Source organism: Heliconius melpomene, chromosome 13 (genome assembly GCF_056956725.1).
Source record: "Heliconius melpomene rosina isolate 202511_hmr_F chromosome 13, ASM5695672v1, whole genome shotgun sequence".
NCBI classification, from domain to species: Eukaryota; Metazoa; Arthropoda; class Insecta; order Lepidoptera; family Nymphalidae; genus Heliconius; species Heliconius melpomene.
The window spans coordinates 13,071,473-13,096,779 of NC_140401.1; the positions used below are offsets into that span (position 1 = coordinate 13,071,473).

General features: G+C 31.2%; 2 protein-coding genes across 3 annotated transcripts; both read right to left on the reverse strand.

The window, feature by feature from the left end:
* Nucleotides 1-604: 604 nt before the first annotated feature.
* Nucleotides 605-24,855, reverse strand: MCTS1 (malignant T-cell-amplified sequence 1 homolog). Of its 2 annotated transcripts, none has more exons than XM_085196455.1 (5): nt 24,694-24,855; nt 4,331-4,483; nt 1,537-1,637; nt 1,060-1,261; nt 605-762 (listed from the first exon to the last, which is right to left on the reverse strand). In XM_085196455.1, exons 1-5 carry the CDS (start codon nt 24,702-24,704, stop codon nt 681-683), a joined length of 549 nt encoding a protein of 182 aa, XP_085052581.1. In that variant the 5' UTR covers nt 24,705-24,855; the 3' UTR covers nt 605-680. The 2 variants fall into 2 exon arrangements, with proteins under 2 accessions (XP_085052581.1, XP_085052580.1); XM_085196454.1 differs by lacking the exon at nt 24,694-24,855 and adding an exon at nt 18,538-18,628.
* On the reverse strand, nt 21,318-24,252 carry AdipoR (adiponectin receptor). Its single transcript, XM_085196453.1, has one exon. The coding sequence runs from the start codon at nt 23,871-23,873 to the stop codon at nt 22,713-22,715; it is 1,161 nt and encodes a 386-aa protein (XP_085052579.1). The 5' UTR covers nt 23,874-24,252; the 3' UTR covers nt 21,318-22,712.
* Nucleotides 24,856-25,307: the final 452 nt, after the last annotated feature.

The following is a 25,307-nucleotide window of genomic DNA, read 5'->3' on the forward strand; positions in this document are numbered from 1 at the left end:
GAAAAAAAATAAATCATTACTTTTTCTCTATTACATTTTAACAATAATTTTTACTCGAAATCAAAAACAAGGAAAACTATAATACAGTACGAATTGAAACGCATTTTTGTGGCAAATTCAAACATTTGTTTTCACTTGATTAGAAATTTTTAACTATGGAGCTACCTAATTGTTAAATATAAAATTATATTACTTTATATTAACAATATAAAAATTATCTTCATGTTATATTTTATGCCTAATCTTATAATTACCAAAATAAGTTTAATTTTTACGCTTCCACTATATTGAAACTTTCAGTATGAAAATTTCTGCACTTTTCTCAAGAGCGTAATGCAAGCTATACTATAAATAAAAAAATAATATTGATGGTAAAAATATAGTTGCTGGCAAATGAACCAGTGACAAAGAAAACTGAATATAATTAAATGCAATAAACAAACGTTTTCAGTTTCTAATTATTATTAATATCTTTTTTCATTTAGATACTTTTTAATATCCATTTCCAACCATTCAAAAATATTACTGTAGATGTTATTTATATTGTATAATTATAGATTTCTTAACATGTTTGTTAAGAAATGGGTACAAATAAAACATAAGGGAACATTTATTATTTTATTGTTATAAAAGAAAAGCTTAGCATAATTTTAAATTGTAAGATACATTTGTGGAGCAATTTATTTCACTGGTTTCATTTGCCAGAGGCCATCGTTGAGGTAATGACAGTTTTCTACTCCTACACCTTTGTTCACTTTAGCTCTGAAACAGAAAGTATTATATAAATATACATCAATTTTAGCAGCTTCAGTTTTAGGCCCCTCCAGAATTCGGCGGTAAGTGATGAACGGAGAGCCTCGACAACGTTCCTTTTGCCTACCCTGTTATGTGCGGAATATAGCGTGAAGCTAAAAAAACAGTTCTAAATAGGCAAATACAGTGCAAGACGTAGTTGCAGTAATAGTGAAAATTCTGCTTCTTTTTCATGGTGGACAGAAAAAAAGAGAAAATCTATCCACCATGACAGTAAAAAAAGACATACGTTTTTTTTATACTCACATGTCATCAGTGGACAAAGACGTAATGCCGACAGCCAACGCATGTTCCTTCCCCTCCGCCATAATGGCTACAACACTACCCTTCTCTACACTCGACATCCTTGCCCCGGGAGATGTTAGACCCGGGCACATTATATTAGCACCGCTTAGTACAAAACGTATTGCACCTTTGTCTACTTGTTGCATTGGTAGGAAGAATGGATCTGAAACGAAACATTTTATTATAAATATTGATCTATCGGCTTAGAGATCCTAGGGGGAGCCGCGCTTTGCCTTGACACCAGAGCGATCGAACTCACAACCGTTGTCGCGTTACAGTCCCACCCTTGTGCCGCTGCGCCTCGATGGCTTCGATATATTTATTTAGGCCTCATTTTAACTATAAATATTATTTTAATAAAAAACAAACATGATGAAGATATATGATATTATATGATTATGTATAATTAATAGTTGTTATTAATAGATATTTTCATACATTTGTGCAAAAGCCTTAATGTAGGCATCCATGGGCCTTCACGGTGACGGAAGAAAAGCAGCTCCCCAGCACTATTGACCATAATTTCCAAATGGTCGTGACTGAAAAATAAACAGTTTAATTTAATATATTATATATCCATATTAACTTTAATAGCACATTGAATAGAATCTGTGTTTTCTCCATATTCCTCACATATCTACTTATAGTATATTAATAAACAAAATCGAAGTAGAATTTTCAGTAAAGCACTTGCATCACTACTAATAAATGAAATATTTTTGCTTTCAAAATGTTTATATGGATAAAAATTTAATAATTATTGATTGGCCTCAGCATTAATTTTATGTTTACAGAATAGTTTAAGATGACAATAGATTAGTACATTCTGTTTTTCTAAACTGCATATGTTATAACATACGCGCGTATATAAAAAAGGAAATTACTACATATGGTCATCTTGAGATGTAATATGAGTAGAGTGTTATTTATAGCAGGTATGACGCTTAGCTTCAAAACAGATAATTTAATCGCTGGTCTCATCATCCCAGACCTATGTGAACATAGGTACAAGAATCACGAAGATATTTTAAAATAAAAAAAGCTAATAACTAATTAAGCATTTTCTTATAAGATATCCATATAGGTAAATAAATATTGAATTTTGCAAAGTAAACGAAAATCGTGATAAGGAGGTATTCAAATATCTTTATCTACCCCTACCCCTGAAGGATAAAAAAAGTATTGAAAAAAACACTAAGTATATATTTACAGATATATTATTTTAATTACATTCATAAAATTCGTACACCGTAACTAAATAATTCAAAAGGAATTTAATTAAGTACATATATATTATAAAATAAAAACAATTATGTATTATTTTTAATTTTACCTACGTAATGTTTTTGTAATTAACTTAATAAGTGTATTCTTATCGTTTTTGTTGGAATATTACCTACACATACAGAGTTTTTGTAGGTTATCAAATAAGTACTTTGGGGACAAATGAAAAAATAAAAATTTAATAAAATAAATTAATATTAAATATAATAAGAGAAGTTGTTTTTAGATACTTTAAATAAACATTTCAGCTATTAATAATTTATCAAATATTTATAGCTAAAATGGTTTTTTTTTCTTTGCTATTAAAAACAAAACAACATAATTTATGTTAATATATACGCATATTTAATTATTTTCTTCTACTTTATTTTTTCGCTTATCGCTGTCTATATTTTACGCAGTTAATCCTAAAATGTGGATGATACCATAATACGGCATTTAGTGATACCAAATAAAGTATTATAATCTTGTAGGCTTAAAAAAGTACATTAGATAAAAACGGATAGATCACACATTAAAATTATAGCCTAAAAATAAAAGGCACCATTTTTTTTATAGTACCTATAGAGTAACTAAAACTTTTCTAAACAATTTACTAAACAGATACAATAGTTTAGTAATAGTTAAATACAATGTCTATTTAAGATAGCACGGGATGTTTATGAATCCGATTTCCATTTTAGGGATTGTTGAAGATATCATCATCGATTTGATTAGGCAAAGTGCAGCATTAAGATAGCCACCTTATCGTATCTGTCTGGATTTAAAGATAACAGCTGATACAGGCTACTAAATTCCAGGGCTTTCCCGATAAATGTGGAAGACACGAAGATATACCATTTAGATATATAATTGATAATATTTATAATTGCAATCGTAACATACAACGCAAATATTACATTCGAAACGTCATGGAATATTATAATTGACCTCCAGCCGACGATCGTCATAATGTACCTACAGCTAACGTGACCAGACGTCCCATTTAGAAGGGGACTGTCCCGTTTTTCGCTTGTGTATCCCGGTGTCCCCTAGCATGGCACCGGGACGTACAAATATCCCATTTTGGCAAATCACACTTAAATTTTGTCGGTCGAAACACTTTGAGCGAATATCGCAGTACGCCATTACGAAAGCGAAAAGGTTGGAAAAGGTTTATACAATGATCAAGAAATTTAAAATTATAAAACCAATGGATGCGAAGAGCTGAAGATCGAGCTAAGTGGCGTGCCATTGGTGAGGTCTATGTCCAGCAGTGGACGAGGACAGGCTGATGATGATGATGATGATGATGAAAACCAATTAAAAATTATAAATCCTGTTTTGAGCCGAAGAAAGAATGGTCACATTATACAGTATATCTAATCTTATAATGTCATTCTGTCATACATCGTTGTTAGTCATAAGCTCTTCTATCGCATTTTGTTCTTTATGATTATTGTAACATAGAGTACCATGTCATTTTATGCTTAGACATATTGAAATGTTATACGCCACCCACGCGGTTAATTTTATTAGTCAAATACTATAATAAAATTTTTCCAGTATAAATACTTACATTTACATACGTACTTACTAAAATAAGCCCTAAATCATATTGGTAGCGCCGTTCTTTATATGTTATAGCTTTTTCAATTCTAGTGCATTCTTATTTATTGTTTTAATATTAATTTTCAGTACAGTTAAAACATATTTATATAAATAATATATTGCGGTCGTTCAGTGGAACAGCTATGACTGTAAAAACAGTGGTCGTGATATCAATCCCCAACGATTATATTTAATTCCTTTCATTTGCTCTGGCGTTGAGTTTCGCCACTTAACTAGCAATGTCTCTGAAATTAGACGCAAAGTGGGACGATCTTAACACTAGGTTCCCTCTGCCTAACTCTGCTATGTGGGAAAAAGCGTAGACTTGTTTTTTTTTAATATATTGCTATAAATTTACCATTTCACAATTCTAAACGTATCCTTCTTTGGCAGAACCTGGTCAATGTGGTTTTCTAAATGCGGGTACAGCTCCAGAAGACGGGAACGGATACCCTTTTGTACGGATGACTTGAGTTGTTGTACGCCCGAAATGCTTTCTTTCTCATCGAATCTGAAAAATAGATAATAAACATTTAAAAAACAGGAATTTGTGAAGTTTATTTAAATCCTTACCAAAAAAATGAATGAAATAATGAAGAATGTAGTATTAACTATTAATAGATATAGTCAGCAAAGGTTGCTTATATGTAGATTTAAATTGCACACAAGAATATTTAAAACACATTTAATGTTTCTCAAATATATAAAGTATAGATAAATTACTCAGTTCTCCATTTTCAGTAAATTACGGACCTTTAGTATATGGTAGACTAGCGACCTAGATCAGCTTCGCCCGCTTAAATTTTCTATTATATTATAGACAAATTATACGAAATCTTTACACAAATTTTAGCCAATGTGTATTCTGATATATAAGCTATATTGCTGCAAAGTAAAATCAGCTCCATCTAAATCCGTTCAATAATTAGCGTGAAAGTGGAACACATAGCCATGTTCACAAACTTTCACATTTATAATATTAAAGTTATAGGATAACAGATATATTGCGTGTAAAGATAGAAAAATTGGTGTACTTGTCTAATAAAAGTATAAACTTGTATGACCATAAATAATACCATTTTTAATCCGAGTGGAATTCCACTGTGGAATCCAATCCAATCTAAGTATTGGTACATAACACATATATAGATTTAGTTAAACATTACCCATACAATTCAATTTGCGTCTCAATAGCAAATTGACTGAAAGTTAGTACGTGGACGTACTCGTAGCGTCAATTACCGCGCCCCACATCCAGGCCTGGCCTGAGGCCACAGGCGAGGGAGAGCAATGCGATACTGTGAGACAATCGTTTATATACCACTAATATATTGAATTTTTAGTTTATATGTGATTTCTTTTTTAGTTTAGCTCTATATGTTAGCAGTTATCCTATTTTAGTAATAGTTGGTTAAAGTAATGTTTTTATATAGCTATTTGTACTTGTAATGTTAATTTTAAAGATAATTTCAAACAGAAAATATATATTTTTATTTAATTGCAAAAATATTAAATAAAAACTAAAAAAATCTAATGCTTCACTAAATCTTTCATCTTCCACCTTTATAAACCAAAATGCTTTAAAGACCAATGGCCATTTGTGGCACAGGGGCACAAATTGTAACTGTAAATACGCCAGGTTGTGGGTTCGATTCCCATTCGATGAAATGAAATATTTAATATTTCCATTTTCTTTGCTCTGGTGGCACGCCGTTGAGTTCCACCACTCAACAAGCAATACCCACATATCGGCAAAACCTCTGCCTACCCTCCTACATACGGGATACAGCGTGCACTTGCTAACATATAAACAAATGAAAACTAAAAATACATATCTCAGCTACGCGATAAATTTGATACATTTACATATATTCCTTTCAGCTTTTGCTTAAAGATTAGACAATATAGGTCATCAGGTCAATGACGAGCGTGCATTATTTCCCCGAGCACGTGTTGATTATTGCAATGGCTTCTATGATATTTCGATCACGCGTAAATACGTTTCGCAACTGCGTCTTTCCATTCGTTCTAAACATACTCAAGTACAGTAGATTTGAAAAATATGAAAATTGCTAACTTTTTCTGTGTACTTTTTTCGTTCCACCAGGCATTTTAAGGTTTCCGTAGACGTTAACGGAAGCCTTATAGATTTATCATGTCTGCTGTATATCCTTTTGTATTTTACAGCCTCTTTATTATGAAACTTTTAGAGTTACACAGTTGAAACTTTGCAGGTAAATCTATTCTGTGAACACTATAAAAACAATAGGAGGAGCTACACAGTCCTCACATATGGCATAGAACCTAAAAAAAATGTCGTTAACCTATATGTGTGGGATGTTTATCTATATCAGTAATGTCGTTAAAAGTGAAAAGAGGTTCTTAGGAACCTAAAACCATTTAATCTGATAGTCAATCGTTTAATAGATAAACATGCAGTAATCAAGGCATTATATCATCTTAAGCTTGCTAAATAAATATAATAGAGCTTTATTTTTTTTTAATATATAAAAACTTATTAAAAAACGTTTTACGCAAAATTTCCTGTAGAAACACTTAGCAACAAGCTGGAACACTACTAACTGGATAAGAAAACAATGCAAATAAAATATTTATAAAATATATAACTGCCATAAAAAATAAATTGTGTAAAACATTATAATTTACACAATAAGCGAGTAGGTATTTACGCAACTTAAGTAAAACTTTCCTTTTTCATTAAAGTCGGTTAAATATAACACGGCAATGTCAACACCGACCACACAGTCCACAGTATCACAGTGGGGGGATCTAGTTCGAAGTAGTCAGTACATCTATTCTAGGCGGGAGTTAAAAGTTCTATAAGAGCTTAACTGGATTCAGAGCTTGACTCGTACATAAAATCGATAAAATGATGTCATCGACTTCTTTAGTTTATTATATAGGTCAATTCAATACCTTTCACAAGAAAATTTTAATATAAAAAATAATAAAAAATATTGGCATAAAAAATTAGATTACTTTAGTAGATTCTATGTTTTATATTATGTTTGAGAAACGAATGCATTTAACTTTGAATCGTTTGACCGACATTTACTCGTATGCTATCATAATAATTTATTCGCGTGCATTTGCCTTCGTGTGTACCAACCGAAGCAAGCGAATATCAATTAATATACAGTATTACAAATAGCGTTACAAAATAAAGACTGTTACAAATATAATCGTTAAAAAATATGCCATTTTAACAGTTAAACATTATTTTCTATTAGGTTTTCTCTTAGGTTCACATTGTATCACTCACCTAGCAGGGCCGCAGGCAGAATGAAACCCAAAAACCTAGTGAAAAGACACTTTGAGCCTATTAAGAAATTTCCGTTTTCTACATTCCGCCGAATTCCGGAAGCACTGCCGGAGGAGGAAAGAGACGCTTAGACGTTACTGGAGCCAGGAAATGAAAATTTTAAATTCAACCTAGGCCTACGCTACAACTAAGCTATTAAACTTAAACGAAATAAATATATTATAGTGTTGTCTGTCTACACTAAATAGATATATTATAGTGTGTACACATGGTGTCTGGTATTGTTAACTATCCGTCCCACTTTCCGTCTTTTTTTTTTCGAAACATACACGTAACTCAACTCAGCGACAGAACGAGGAAATGAACATATGTAATTCACACCATGCAAATGAGAATCGTATTTACAGCTATCGCGTTCAGTTTTTAAATAAATAAATTATTTTAATGTAAAATGTTGTTATTGAAACTAACGTATCACACACATCAACAGTGTGTATGCAAGGTACAGTTATGTATTTGAATTTCACTAAAGAGAAAGTTAGTCATTTAACTGGGTCTAGCCTAGGTATAACATTAAAATGTAAAGTCTCGCAACTCAATTTGCAAATTACATAATTCAATGAAGTTAAAAGCATATGTTTCAAAATTTTCAAAATTTTTGGCCTCCTTACCGATGAAAAGCCTGTACCTATTAATAAAGAATAACAAATTTATTTAGACACCATCATAGCGCAGTGGGAATTCGACTATAATCGCGATTATTGTGGACTAGTTCAATCTCTAATTAGGGAAATGCAATGTCTCAAATTCTAATAGAAATTGAAGAAATAAGTAGGTGTTCTCTTACTACTATGCTTTGTGTAATATGCTATTAGCAGATATAGCGTGAAATTGAAAATAAAAATTAATTAAACTCTTACTTAGCTAATAACTGCCATGCGGTAATATTTCTATGTCCATATAAAACATATACCCATATAAAACAAGCTATGTTAAGAAAGAAGAATACCAACGACGGAAAAACGTAATATTCACTATTCAGTTACGCAAACGATAGCAAACAATGTTTTTGTTCCATACGGTCTCACAATTGCTATTCAAGGCCGACACCACCACTCCTAGTTAGTTAATATCTACAGCCCACAGACACAAAAGGGAAAAAAACGCTATAATTCACACAAGATATCCAATAACAATGGAAAATTCATAAAAAAAAATTACCTAGTTTTTTTTTAAATAAGCATAAAATGTGAGTAAAGTAAGGATTTATTCACTCCAGTGAAAGTAAAATCAACATTTAAAATCAGCAATTCATTAAAAGATACTTGGAGCCCGACAAGAAGTGAGTCACTGCAATTAACATTAATTCACTATCCATATTATCATCATGATAAATATGCAAAAGCTTATTCCACATAAACTGGTATCTTATAACAAACAAAGATAAACTAGATTTTTAACAGTTTCAAACATAATACCTACTAAAAGAGAAAGATTAAATATATTTTATTAACATAATAATTATATTGGTCAAACGTCGTTTTAATTTCTTATCACAAAAAAAAATATAAAAATATTTAAACGAAAAAATAAATAGATTAAGATAAGATAAAGAAACGATAATATCTATCTAAAACAGTAGGGCTGATTAAAAGTAATTAAAATTAAATATGACAATCAATCAATGACACAGATAAAATAAGAACGACACTTACAAATGAGACAAAGACGATGTTATAAAGAAAAAACATCGTTCTTTCTTTTCTTTAGCTATTTATTACTAATAACAAGACAAAAAAAATAGTTCAAAAAGTCATAATGTGATACGTTAACAGCGAAAACTATAATATTTTTGATTTAAGTTTATTTTTAATGAATTCATTCAAACAAAACAAATTTACATATAATATTTTGAACAATAGATGTTAGATAACGTACAGGTGCCGGAGTTTTCGTATTTTTAATATATATTCAATGTGGGCTAAAATTTTATAAACGTTTTTAAAGTGTTCCGACCTTAGAAAAAAAATACTTATTAAGAAACTTTAGAAATCGTCCAGAAAGAGACACAGGTTCAAATCCCGCTACGTTAAAATTTTTATACGTTTTCTTAATAAGTGCACAAAAATTACTAAAAAACATGGAGTGAATCATGGTTACCAAATCGACATCCATTTAAGTATTTGCCAAGATCCATTATCCTGCAATAATTTGAAATGCGTGTAACTCAAATTGTCAGATTTTATTATACTGTTACTCAGTTAGAGCTCGACCTAACAGTACTATGTTAATAAAAAGGCTTTTAACTCTTCAAACGACAGAGCGCGTATTTAACCAAAAATGTCAAACATATCAACTTTCATGGAAAAAAACTTCAATAGAACTATTCTAGACTAGTAATTTTTGTTCTACAAATCATCTCAAATATGTATTAAAAAGAAATGAATTAGCACATAAAGGCATAAAATCGATAAAAAATAGTAAATAATAAAAATAGTATAAATAATTAAATAATCCGCAACCCTACGTCACTGCTCGCCAGACGGATTGCGTTCAATGCCGGGCGGAGGCACGTGTTGGCCGCCTCACGTGTACCGACTACCGCCCACGTCTGTGTTAAAATTTGTATGATTATATAACTCGAGAACTATTTTAAACTAAAATTGCTATAAAACTAATAGAAATGAGGTAAATACCATTTTAAACCATGCTTACATATATGGATAAATTAATTTTTAACAAAAACAAAAACCGACTTCTTCTTCCGTGAAAAATAATTATATAAAGATTTTATAATTTTGAAAAATTATCAAAATCGGTCCACCCAGTTAAAAGTTATGAGGTAACAAACATAAAAAAAAATAAAAAATAAATAAAAAAAAATAAAAAAATACAGTCGAATTGATAACCTCCTTTTCTTACAGAAGTCGGTTAAAAATAACTGATAGATACAGTTATGCACTATCGTCGTATTGTTGACAAATTATATTCAATAGAAAACGATTTAATTCTTATTTTAATAAGGTTATAAGGTAGATATTTGAAGCCGGTAACGCGACGGTTGTGGGTTCGACCCCCACTCGAGGAAGTGAAGTATTTATTTACGTTTATATTTCCATTTCTTCGCTCTGGTGTCGAGGCAAGCGTGGCGTTGAGTCTGCCACTGAACACGCAATACCTCCAGAATTCGGCAGAGTGTAGGGAACGGAGTGTCTTAACACTAGGTTCCCTCTGCCTACCCTGCTGTGTGCGAGATACAGCGGGAAGCTGATTTTTTTTATGTTACTGTATTTTCGTCTAGTCTGCGTGGATAGGGCTCAGCGTAGAATAAGGTCAACCAGCATGCAATTCCTTGAAAAAATATTTATTTCGTTTGCACCCTTTTGCTTATAACACAAACCTATACAAATAATAACAAAGAAATAAATATTATTTTCTTATCAATAAACTGATAAGAAGTGGTCGTTATCTCAAACACAATTGTTTGTTACAAATTTTGAAATCTTTTTCCGGCACCAATATCTGTGGGGTGTTCATTGGGGACACGATATTTTTTTATCTGTGTACTCAATATTGATTGTACAAATTCCTAAGTAAGCACTACCTACGCATTTCAGTAAAACACTTCCTAGTATTTTTCTCCTAACAAAATTCTCGTATTCATTTTAGTGTTAGGTAGTATTACTTACCTACGCACTAATACGAGGTCCTAACCCTAAGTTCCCAGGTCAATCCGCCCTTACTATGTGCGGCATACAGCGTTATGCTTAAAAAAGAAAATATATTTACTTTTTTGTAAGACTTTGTTATCAAATGCACATATACTATGGTTATTTAAATAATATTTATCAAAATATTGGTAGACAGAGGAATTTTAAAGAGGTCCCTTAAACCCTTTACTCTCATATCACAGCAATTTCTTCTCATACCGATATCCTTATAATTGTAAAAATATTAATGTATAAAAACACAAATTATTGTAGGTACCTATCTAAAAATTGCACGCTATACAATATAGCCCCCAGAAAAACCATGTTGAAATATTACTAACCACATCTTCATTAAGTTTACCTTCCCTGTAAATATCTAAAGGATTTTCCAAGGCGTCAAAACAAATAACACACTATGTGTACCTATATCTTATTTGTACCTAGCTGTACCTAGTTGTACCTAGCTGTACCTAGTTGTACCTAGCTGTACCTAGCTGTACCTAGCTGTACCCAGTAACTAGCAAAACAATACTATGTACGTATATTGCAACAAATATTTTTTAACTAGTGCAGTCTTTTATGCTACCAATAAAACTTGCTTCATACTTGTCTCGTCGATCTTAATTGATATAATTGATCACCAATCGGCCGCGGACGAATGCACATGACGAGATATCTATTGAGTTTTCTAAAGAAATATTTTGCTAGACAACGACGAATACAGTTTATTTTGCTGTATTACATTTTTTTTAATAACAAGAACGGCCAGGATGGAAATAAGATTTATCGATCTAAATTAAGACTTATAGCTCAAATTGCTTGATTTAAGGAGGCCAGTCGTAGTAGGGATCAAGTGCAACTTTGACAACGAGAGCGAAAGGTTATGAGTACGATTCCTACTCGAGAAAATGAAATATGAAATATTTCCTTTATTTCGCTTTGGTATTAAGACAAAGCGCGATCTTGAGTTCCGCAACTCAACACGCAATGCCCCCATAAATCGGCGGAAAATGGGGAGCGGAGTATCTTTACACCAAACTCCCTCTGCAATGAATTTGAAGTGAATTTGAAATGAAATAAGAAGGCAATTACTTGGCCTACTAAGGACTTGTTGACAATGTTTTCTAAGTCAAGTTTTTTTTTCAAACTATTTCATTACGAAAATCTCACAAATACAAGCATCCTCTAATGTATAATTTAGCTAGCCTCCAATCTCAAAGGTCGTGGTACATCCTAAATAACAGAGCGATCTTCACTCACTCTCTAATTGTCCCTTGATTGAAGCCCGAGCGCCGGCTCGTGGAGATAAGTTCTTAATTAAACTTATCTTGACCGAACTCTTGACCTAAAACCGATTTGCGTTTATTGCTGAAGTTATGGATCGTCGATTTTACATGAGAGATTAACTACAATGTATAGCTTAGTGGGATTAGGTTTTCCCCCTGTGAAAAAACTACAATTTTCATTTTAACTTTCCGTATTTTAGTCTATTTAAAATAATGCAAAATTAACAAGGAATGTTGTTAGGGATCCGAATCTCGCTAGAAGAAATTTAATTAAATCAGTTTCACGCTGTATCCCGCACGAAGCAGGATAGGCAGAGGGAACCTAATTTTAAGACACTCCGATCCCCACTTTTCGCCGAATTCTGGAGGCATTGCGTGTTGAGTGGCAGAACTCAACTCAACAATATAAATTTAAATAAATATTTCATTTCCTCAAGTGGGGATCGAACCTACAACCAGTCGTGTTTACAGTCTCACTTTTTGCCCCTGCGTCACGACTGGCCATAATTATAATAAAGTTGTTCCATCAGTTTGATAACGAAGTATTGGGGCGTTTGGTTCCATCAAGTAAAAAGTAAGGATGTGTCAAAATATGTTCACCTCCCTAGGTAACCTAATTTAAGTTTTCATTGCCTAGGCTGCTTAAAAATAAAAAAATACTGCCACTACTTGGTCCAGAATATTACATAAATTTATAAAATGAATATTATAATAGTCTTGTTTGCCAACTTGTTGTGACCTTTAAAAGGTTACTAGACAGATTCTGTTTTAAAATTTGATAATATAATATTAATTTATTCATACCAGGAAACTTCTATGCATCTTTTAGTATAAACAAAGGTTACATTACACAATTTTCGATGTTTTGAACGATGCATTCTAGAAACACCTTCGAAACCTCAGCACCTACATGCAGTTTTTTTTAGCTTCACGCTGCATTCCGCACAGAGCAGAGTAAGCAGAGGGAATATAATGTTACGACATTCTGTTCCTCATTTTCCATTGTTTTCTGGAGTTTTCTCGTTTTCTCTTACCTCAGACATGCATCTGCGCTACGACTAACCTCTACATGTAGCTAATGAAAGTAAATTTTAAATTATAATTATAATTAATTTTATGGCATCTCGTTAAGATTGGGTGGTACTTGCGTATTCAATATTTAAAAATTCTCAACTAAGCGGTCGTAAAAATACATCATGGCACCGATTTAACGAATCTAATAGATTGTTTGTAGAATGAAGTCCAAAGCTTACGTGCTCCGTGACAGACAGTGGGAAAAGGGTTCGTTCTCCCAAATGTAATGCATATTGGTATTGCATCAAATAACAAAAGAAACTAAGAGCCTCACTGTATTGCCAGTTCGGGGAGAGCAAAATAATTAAAGTATAATTCCTTCAAACTGTGAGGGGATCACCTTATTGCAGTTTTAAATTTTAAAATGTACTTTAACCAAGAACGCCTAAGCCACAGCAGTTTTCGATGGCTTCTAATAATCCTATTTTAATAGATATCTAGAAAATTCTTTTAAAAACTAAAGGAACCCATATAAAGGAAGGTAAAGTAGACATGCGACATGCGACGGACGCGGATGGACGTGTAAGGCGAAACCGTTACTAGCGCATTTAGTGTAACAAAGATCACTTACAAAGAAACACGGATGTATGGTATATTTTAAAGAAAATATTTTCTTTTATTTATTGAGTTTATTTTATAATTTTTATTAAGGAATATGGATATATTAAACATATTTTAATACAAATTGAAGGCCATATTCCTATGGGTTAACAAACAAGCTAACAAATTTAATATATAATAGAAAAACAAACCAGTTTAAGATATTTTTTTCTTGGATAATTCCAATTTCTGTAATTTCTTTTTGAGCGAAAAGCAAAATTATTGTATTTTACAAAATTAACAATATTAGAAAAGATTTTATATTATCGTGTCAAATAAACAGCTTATCACATTAACCTTGATAAAAAGATATAAACATTTTATAGCCTTCCGCTATATAAACATGTTTCGTTTATCGTTATATATAGAAAAATTCAAATTTACATAACATTTATAAATAAACTGCCAAACACTCCTCCTTATAACCTTAGACTAAGGACCTTGCAGTGAACTTGAAAACAAGTAACTTAAACAATAAGAGGGTCATTTGGACGTTGGAATGCGTTAGGATTAAGAATTTTAAAGGTACTGGGGCCCAATTATGAATTAGGGTTCACCATTTCAAAGCTAATGGGATACAAAGTTCTTCTATAGTTGCCGCTCGTTTTGCATTTATAAGCTCATTTATTGTAAAAATAAAATTACATTTATATTTCCCCATTTATATCTAGCACCCACTATGTGATGATGCATGAGTAATGGACGCATGTACCTATACAAGATCTTATTTTTTTCTTATTCTTCAATAAAAATTGAACTCATCCAGTAACCGCTATGAAAACTTGTCGGCATTTCGCAATAAGCACCAGACAGTGTAATAAATATTGAAACACAAAAGGCTAGACTTACGGAGCTTCTAAATCGTTTTTTAAAAAGGTTACCGTCGCTTTCTCTATAATCCGTTACTTTGATATTCGATAGCTTGATATTTAAAAAGTTTCGAATTTGTCGGTGCTCAGTGCGACGACATTCGAATTAATGAATTATTTGTTATTCCTCATTCTGGTAGAAGGTTAAAAGTTGCGGCGTTAAGTTGCGCCATTCAACCAACACCTAGTAACTCAGAGAACGGTTAACACAAGTCTTAACACTAACTTTTCTAATTTGCTGTACGTAGAGCGTGTAAGAGCATAGCGTGAAATTTGATTACTTGTATATTCAATTATTGGTAATGACTGTACCACGATGATATGCAGCTTCCTTTAGAGCTTTTTCATTTTCTTGGTAAGAATTTCTAAAATCAACTTGCCTACAACACCTACAATCTATTTCGATCTATTTACCTATTTAATATTTTTTTACTATAATATATATTATATATAATATATATTATATTTACTATATATTATATATAATATTTATTTAATTAGAAAACTAATAAAACACAAAACAAACTTTTATTGCATAATCTAAAGGTCATTTGACCAATCAACTAATACAAGGTCAATTTTATTGTTAAAAGACGTAAATAAAATCTATAATAGTCAAACAATTTGTACCAAAAACGTATCTTAGAATTTCAAATATGGTTATGCGGAATTTAATTTACATAAGTTCCGGTCTTCTAGTAAACTTCCGTGTGAAGAAATATAAAAAGGACACTAAGACAACTTCGTCTTTAAAAAGATAAAACTAAATTTAATTTATATATAAATAAATAAAAAGGTCAATATAATTAATGCAAATAAATGCACTAATTAAAAATTGCATTGGACAACGTAGAGTTAGTTCCGTATTTCCGAATTTATATCTAAAGTCGATTGTGATTATGGACTCTTCTTGGATATTTCTAGATGTATGTAGATTTAATTACTTATAATATATAGAAAATAAGTTGGTTATTAAATTTAAATTAATTTACCAAATTTCAACACGCTTAAACTTTAACGTGTTACGTATTTACACAGAAGATAAATGTATGCTTCTATTCTAATATTATTTTTTATTAAGTTTGGTATTTAACTAATCAATAGGTACCTACTAAATAATTCTTGCAATGAAATTCTAAGCCGATAATTTCCAACCTATCGGGCTGAAAATTTGAATACGAATTGAGGTTGAATAATACCTGACTAGGTAAGTATGTGAAATTACTTTAAACTACTAAATACAAACATATAAAAAATATAGATTTTGAAGTCGAATTTTTTTATTTAATTTGTTCCTAATAACTACACCTTTATGTCCTTTTAAATGAAAAATTGAAGACTGAGTCTGTTCGAGGCATCACGTAACATTTAACTCCAGACGTCGAAAAAATTAAATAAAGTGACAAACAAATCACCTAAATTTATACGAGATCAGCTATTTTTTTATAGTCTCTTATAAACATTAAAATATTATCAACCTAAATAATGCTTAGGACTTAAAACCAGCTCCTCGCATCATTAGGCATTCACATGTCGACCCCTCGTGCTTTATAGAGCGTTAACCGCTTCTTGATAATATTATTACTCTGTGGACACCTTAGTGTGATAATAATACTATATGCTGTAAATTACTAGATGATAATTTAATTTCTTCAATATGTGTATGTATACGAAATCGATAATCATTGCACTTAAAAGTTATCTTAGGATATATTTTATTTAACGTTTTTGGTCAAATAACGGCTCGAACCTAAAGGCTCCTAGAGCATTTCGACGAATTCCAATAAGCGAGGGTTTTTATGCTCATATTTTTGGACTTAATTTCAGGTCTTATCGTATTTTCGTTCAAATTGTACATAATATACATATATCGGGATAGGCAGACGGAACCTAATTATTTTCACACTACGTGCCCCATTTTCCACTTAAATTTCGAGACACTGCGTGTTGAAAGGCGGAAATCTACCTCGCGTTTACACGTCTTACCACAACGAGAAAATGAAAATAATTCATTCCTCGAGCGGAGATCGTACCCACAATACACGTACAAGCCACGCTCACATTCAGACGCTGTGCCTCCAAACCACTAGGGCCTTTATAAAATATAACAATAGATAATAATTCAACAACTAAGCAAGTAAACAAACAAACGTCGCTACGCAATTTATTATGGCACAGGTACCTCGCAACACTTCGAGTGTATGCAACAACAAAAACATTTATTATTTATATTTACATAATATAACGTAGAGTAAACAAGTAATGTATCAAAAACTCTTCAGAAACTTATGGCGTCTATCCAAATTAATGGATGTTTATTTTTAAAACGCTTATATCTAACGCGATATAAATAAATTATGATTAATTAAAGTGATTATAAATTATTATTTTTATAATTTACCTATATATTTGGTTTATTTATATATTTTTAATCTCTCATAATTTAATAATTTACTTTAATGAAAAAGATAAACCTACCTCTCTCGTAATTAAAGTAAATAAATAAATACATAACTAATACATAAATATTCAAAGATATTTTTATATGTTATGATTAGGTAAGATAAATGCGGTAAATATCAAATTCTCTTATTCAACATAAAGTTTTGCTGTTGTGCCTATTTCAGACCAAAACTAATAGAGTTATGTTTTTTCCGTTATTATTTCTTTTTTTTTCTGCCCATTATATTACAGATACATAGTAAGTATAAAGTAATTAATGTAGCAATACGAACTGGATTATATATATAGTCGTTCTCCTAATTCACTGTCTAGACTGAAACAAGGTTATTATCTACTTTGAACAAACATATGAACTGAATATTAAATATGTCAGATAAAACTTCAAGGACCTATTTTAAGCCCAATAATACAAATTCTCGTTTTTTGGATCACATTTGCTTATAAAGTACAACGCTAGGTTCCACCACTATTTTAATAGTAAGACGATAATATTACATGTATGTTATCTATATGGCGACAATGAGGAATGTAGGAACATAAAAAAGTCGCATATTTCTTCGTAACTTTCGAGCAAAACAAGGCATTGCCATACATTTTTCACTTGGTGTTGCCATAAATTATATAACAAGGTATGGTTCTGTAATTGAACACAGAGTAAATAATGTTATTACTAAAATATTTATTTACAAACAATCTCAAAGAATTGCATCAATTGTTCGTAGGTACAGCTAGACATTCTAATTTATTTTACCTTCGATTTATTTTCAATTTAATTTATTTTCGTTCTCTAAATTACTGGTTAAAATTATAATTTTATTAGAAGAGTTTGAAAGACAGATATTAAGATTTTCTTATATATTACAAAATATACAAAACATTTTCAAATAAACACTACAATCACAAAGCTATTTTGTCAAACGCGCTGTTTTTAGATTTTTTGTTACAAACACGATATTACTCATATATGGGAAAAGAATTTAAAATCAAATTATGATACAATTAGCAAAATCCAATAACGATAGGTACCTAAAATATTAAAGGTACATAAGCACACATATCGTTTAACTAACATAATAAGCAAAGCCTATATTATATTCCACGAATGGGAATATATTAATTATACAAATACCTCCCCCCACCCCCCACAGCTGTATACACATACTATAAAATGTAAAATTTATGCCACATTATCGTTAGACCATGTAAACCACTTTAGTCCAGCCTCCCATGGAAAGTGTCTCCACCTACACCCATGAATATAACAATAAAAATCATACTACCCGTACGCCATCCCACAGGACACCGACATGCCTGACTGAACGTGATCGATGTGTGTTCGAACCTCGTCTACTAAAAGTACTAGAAGTACTTCCCAGTTAATACATATAAAAGTGGGACGTTAAATTGCTCAACCGATCGCACTTGTATCTAAATAAAAAGAAAGTCCGTCTTACTTTACGAATTAACGTTTCGAAGTATTTCCATAGTAAATTAAAGCGACGGTGACTAGTTGAAGATATTATGTAGGTATATTTGGTCATTCTAAAAACAGAATGAGGTCACACCGATAACTATTATCTTCAGATTTCCTCATAGTTTATCAACATTCTCATGTAGATATTTACTTTGGACACAGTCATCTTATCCCGTACGATAAATAGAACACTTTAAAGATGTAAATAAATATTTTTCTGATAAATGGCATTGATGCCTTAATTTTATTAGATTAAATAAGCAATATTAAGCTAAATCTTTAAAAAAATCTTAGTTCAACAATGGCGTAGGACCCATAAAATATCGTTAATTACAACATTTCTCTAAACCGAAATCGAACCCACACCCATTACGTGTGGGGAAATGAATGTTGTATAACATTGTATTATGTTCTGAGAGTATAATAATTTATATTTTGAACTTACTGAGTACTTATAAGAAACAAGTTCTCGTGAAAGCTAAGTATCCAGTTACACCTGTGATGCACTTTAACGCTAGCGCAGACATCGTTCTACTCGAATATATACGTTACAATACATTTATATAACGTTTTGTATTTTATAGTTTTTTTTTTTAATTAACTTATAAACGCTTCTATCAGTGTATCAAAATTTCAAGTAAAAATATTAACATTTTAACGTACAATTTATAATAATATGGAAAAATAAAGCAAGTGTTTTCTTTTCTATATAACCTCCTATGTGTAGAAATGAGTAATAGCGTTTGAGAATTCCAAATTATATTTAATTAAAAAGTGTTTTTTTATTCAAGAGGATAAATTTGGGACTTAAACTACTGTTCAAACCGTCGTCTAAAGCACTAAAGTGCTATTTACGTTAATTTTCTATGACAAGAATTAATATATGTTAATACTTACTAAATATACTGAAGTAAATTTAATATCCCTAAATACGATCGTACCCCACTGCACTCTGCATTGGAACATGTGTAAATTAATTTCTCAAAAATTTAATTAACATTTTTAAGCGTTCAAATATTATGAAATGTTATATATTTTTAAAAGATTATGTAAATATTTACATTATATAATAATTAGTAAGCCATACTTAGTTCACCTTTAATTCACCTTCCTAGGTGGCAAGGTCAAACGATCGATAGAATCCATTACCATCGAGAATCGCCTTGTGTAAACAGTCACTTTGCTAATTAGAATTATTTGTTCCCTAAAATTTTTCGTATTCAGCATAAATTAGTCATTACAAAAAGGTAACCCAGATAAAAATATATTAACTAAGTAAACGATAGGTATATATTTGTACTGAAATTTCTTCTACTATTTTAAAAAAAATCTGTATAAACGTTAGTCAAAATATTAAAATCTACAAATTGTCAACGTGTAAATTCAGCTATGTTGTCGTAACATTTATTTTATACATTGCCAAAACATAAAAGTCAGTGAAATATTACTCTTTTCATTCAATTCTCTATGTATAAACTATAAAATACAGAAAAACCAAGTGGATGTCATCTCATAAACTCAAAAAGAAAATCGATACGACGACGACATTAAATGCAAACAATTCTGTTTTATTTTAACACAAAAAAAACTCCATTGAATTGCCGACAGAGCAAATAAAAATCTTTTTATGGCCTTACTGGGTTTGACTATTCACGATAAACTTTTACTAGACCTAACCCGTTATTTCTTAAGCCTAATTTTGCGGCCAGTGACATCTTAAAGCCGCCTTTGTGTTGACTTTTTCTTTTATAGTACTTTTTCTTTCATGTTTAAAATAGAATGAAATTAGATTACAAATATTTATTAAAATTATTGAATTGTGCTTTCATTTCAATATTTATTATTTATGTTTTGATTTTTTTTTTTAATTTTCTATTGTAATATGAATCTAGCCACAAGTTTATTCATTTTGTGTTGATAGGTAAAATAAAAATCTGTTGAAAGAAGTAGCATTCATTATACCTATTTTACGTAACATAAGATCCGCGAATCCGTGGTGCAGGGGCACAAGTGTACGACTGTACTCAAGTACGACAGGTTGTGGGTTCGATTCCCATTCTATTAAAAGAAATATTTAATATTTTCATTTCCTCGTTTTGGTAGCGAGGCAAAGCGCGGCGTTGAGTTCCGCCACTCAACTCGTAATGCATCCGTAGTTCAGTGAAAATTGGGAAACGGAAGTATTTTAATGGGTTCCCAGGTTCCCTACGTCCACTCTGCTATGTGCGGTTAAGAAAAGTATATATTAATAAATAAATATATATATTTACTCACATTATCATGAGTTATATATAGTTATACTTTTACTTTATTTCCTTTTAATAAAGAAAATTAACAAAAAGAGAGCTTGCTAAGCCTTTAACCAATTACGCATTTTTTACGAAGCCAACTCAAATGCATATAAAAGAATATTTGTATTATATGCTCATAAACATAAATGGTCTGTACTGTAATTTAAAATAATAGAGATATAATAATAAATAAAATGATTTTATTTAATTACAATGAATGTCTCAATTTTGTATTAAAATATTTCCATTTAAAGCAATTTAGGTGCTATGGGGATTGGTTAAATAAAACTTTGTCTATAATTTATTATTTATTGCAATAATCATATTCCCATCAAACAAACAAAGAATTTAACAAAACAATCAAAAAGAAAGCAAAGAATTCTAAAAGTAATGTAATACAAATGGAGCTTAAAAGTGCACTACATTAAAACATAAGAAATTCTTATTTCGTGATACACCAATTAAATTTTATTTAAAATATGTCTACGAAAAAATATTGTCTTTCTTTTGAAGTCACATAAGACTCAGTTTCAATAAAAAATTCTGTTCTTTTTTTAACATTTTCCATATTATTGATATAGACTTGTATGTATTGCATGTTAAAAAAATTGAAAATCAAAACAGCGGCCACATCATACATAAAAAAGAAGTGCAAGATTAGAAAAGCCCAGGTTCACTTGAATTATTTTTCATTATTATCTAATACTAATATTACGTTTGCCAATCTCTTAAAATAGTGTATTTACGAGTTCAGAGCTCAGATATTTATTTACAAATATTATTTTCCATTTTCAATCTCATAAAATATTTATTTATATTTATGAACACTTACAACAATTTAGAATATAATTTTTATTATGTCTAATACATACCAAATTACAATAGTTGGTTTCATACCATACAAGTTGTTACTTTACATCAATATAATTTAAGTTGAAACAAATAAATCATAGAGGTCTGTTATGTTGTTTATTTCACAGTTGGAATGTATTATTGTTAATGTTTGAATCTAAAACAATTGTTTTGAAATATAGCTAGTTATCATATAGAAAAGAACTAATGTGTAACAAATATAAAGAAAATATTGATTTATGAGATTCAAACAAGTAAAATATTAAAACTATCAATTAATAGTGTAAGATTATATAAAGTGTAAATAATAAGTCATATTTTTTAAAAAGAAACAATCCTTTCTAGAAATGGAATTGAAAACAATTAGATTTTGAAAGTTGAGAAAAGTAAGTGTGATCTATGTGTGAAGTATAAAACAACTTATGTAAATTAAGTACAATGTATAGAATAAGTTTTTATAATATAGCAGAGGCTTTATATTGTGTTATAACTTAGTGGTTTTGGGGTTTTTGTGTATTCAGAGTAATTTGAGTAACTGACTGAGACATTAGAAAAATTATCTAATTATATTATCTAAGAAACCTAAAATAAATAAAGGTAATAGTTTAAATTAAAATAATCCTAGTCTCCATACTCCCATTTACTAACAAATTTGGATTTGTTTAGTTGCAAATATCATTAACAGCCTCACTGCAATAAACCAATATGCTGGTTTTGTAAAAAACTTAGAAAATTGTGTTAGATTTACTTGTTTAAAAAAATATACAATGAAACTATTAAATGTTGTATCCTACTTAAATTTATCTATGGTCTACTATCACATTTGGTTGGGGTGAGGCTAGAATGCAATGGAGGAGGGGGGCATGGAGCATTCCCCAACCGTAACACGATAGGATGCTAGCTCACTGATCCCATGGTAATGGACAAATGCTGCCACTATAACTAAAACATGGAATATTTGATGAGACTGGAACCAAATGTCACATTTACCTGGGAACCAGCGTTCTGGCACTCTCAGAGCATAGAACATGGCTCCTAATATGTATAGCAAACCCATTAATACTAACCAGAAGAGAGAAGTCATACTGACTTGACTGAACCAACCTTCAGTTATGCCATAATGTATGGCAGGAACTACTCCAGACAGACCGAAACCCATGAACACCCCGGCTCGCAATGGACGGAGGTGAGGCTCTGAGAATCTATCCCAAAGTGAGACTATTATTGATAATATTCCTAGCACAACCACTACAGATAAGTAAATTATTTTCGGCCTATAATGGCAGTAGAAACTGTAATACAGCCAAGGAACAAATGACCCCATAATAAGTAGAGCAATGCCACAATAATCCAGCTTAGAAAATAGTTTACCCACCATTTCAGAATGGCAGTACAATGTATGGTATGCGAATGAAAATCCAAGACACACGATAGCGCCAACGAAGAACACTCCGAAGATCATTTTTTCTTGCATTTGAATTTCAATAGACGGGCGAGTTAAGAAGTAAATAGCGACACCGATGAAAGCCACACAACCGAGCAGATGGGTCCAAATGTTGCCAGTTTCAGTGTGGATGCGAAATATAGAAGCAAAGCAGGCGCTGAAAGACGGAAGTGGCGGTCTGTGGCCTTTGTGTAAATAATCGTTGTCTTGTAGCCAACGCGGCAGGTGTCTGAAGTGGCATACGTTCCACGACGCTTCCCATACTTTTCGTACAAACTCCTCCGCTTGCTCCGCAGCATTGTGTGCCAACGCACCGAGGTCTATTTCGTCGGATAGCACACCAGCTTTCAACACTTCAGCCATTTCTGCATCGAGTAAATGTTGATCTTCTGGGGTGGAAGGCAGTGGACAACCTTCTTCTTCTTCCGCAAGCACCTCGTCGAGTTCGTCGATTTGAGAAGCCAAACTCTCGGCCTCTGGGTCCCATCCTTGGCGACGTCGAAGCCCATCCGACGACGCACTTTGGGACCCTGTGTCAGAGTCAACTTCCCACATTTTGTGTATGTACCGTTATGCAACTATACGAAAGTAATAACCATCCGAGAGATACGACCTTCGTTTGCAGGTTGAGTACAGTTACTCGCGGTTAACAAGAAATCCAGTTACGTCACGAAATGGAAACACAAAACACATACGTTACTTTATTCTTTTGTTCACAGTTATTTTGGTTCTAATAAAGTATATTTATGTCAATGTTCTCATTAAAATGCAGAATTATAAAATACTAAGTCTAAAAGTGTTGCGATGCACTGGTCAAACAACAATCAATTTAGAACAGCTGCACACTGCACAGAACTGTCGGATCGTCGAAAGAAACCATTCTCCATGTTATTTTCGAAATATATCTATCTCACTCGCACCAATACGAGAAGCGAGAACGCGTGTTTCCGTGCGAACGACATTAAATTTTATCGTTGCTTAGTGATGTACTAATATTAGGGAGTAATTATGGAAATTTTGAAACATTACCTAATTTAACACGTTACATATGCAAATTGGGCAAACATTAATATATATAATAATAATAACTATGCTGGATGGAGATAAACTATAGGCGACGTTACAATTTCTTATTAAAATATGAGTAAGAAAATTATACTCGATAAATATTTACAATGTTTAGTATCCTCACTACACAATTACAACGTCACAAATTATACTCCCTACCATACCGGAAATCTGCCCTGATTGGTCAATAAATGTTACGTCAATATAACGTTTGACAAACACTAAAGCCGTATAACCTAAAAATAGTATAAAAAATCGTACGAAACACGGCTTAATAAAATAACTTTATGAATATATTTCCACTTACTTTTTAAACATGATGAAAATTTTTGATGCACACTTTTTTACTTAAAGGATTTTACTGAGGATAAAAATCACAGAGTCCCAAAGTTTGATCTGAATTGTCAAAATATACCACGTATAAATTTTAACCAATCACGTATCAGCTCTAGCTATCCTCTTATTTGTTATAATATCACTCAATAGCAAGTTGCATAGATAAAAAATTGTGTTAGTTTATTTTTAAACGAAGTATATTATTAAATACATTGATTATATCGCAAAATATATTTTGAATATATTTCTAGAAACTTAAATAGTCAATAAATAATTGGAATAAGACCTAAGTAATTGAAATTAATAAATAGATATGTATTGTATATGGTATATCTATTCGCTTAAATAGATTTCCCGTATGTAGTACTTGCCAGTTGCCTATTATTATACGTTATGATAAAGATATTAAAGATGTCTTTCATTCTTGAATAATTCATGATCAATTGCATTATTAATTGAATAAAATCTGCAAGGGTCTTCTATTGTGTTCTTAGTTTATAATGTTCCAAACGTGCCAATTGAAAGGCTTTCTTCATTCCCTAAATCCCTACAGCAACTAACATAATATTATAATACTCTATACAG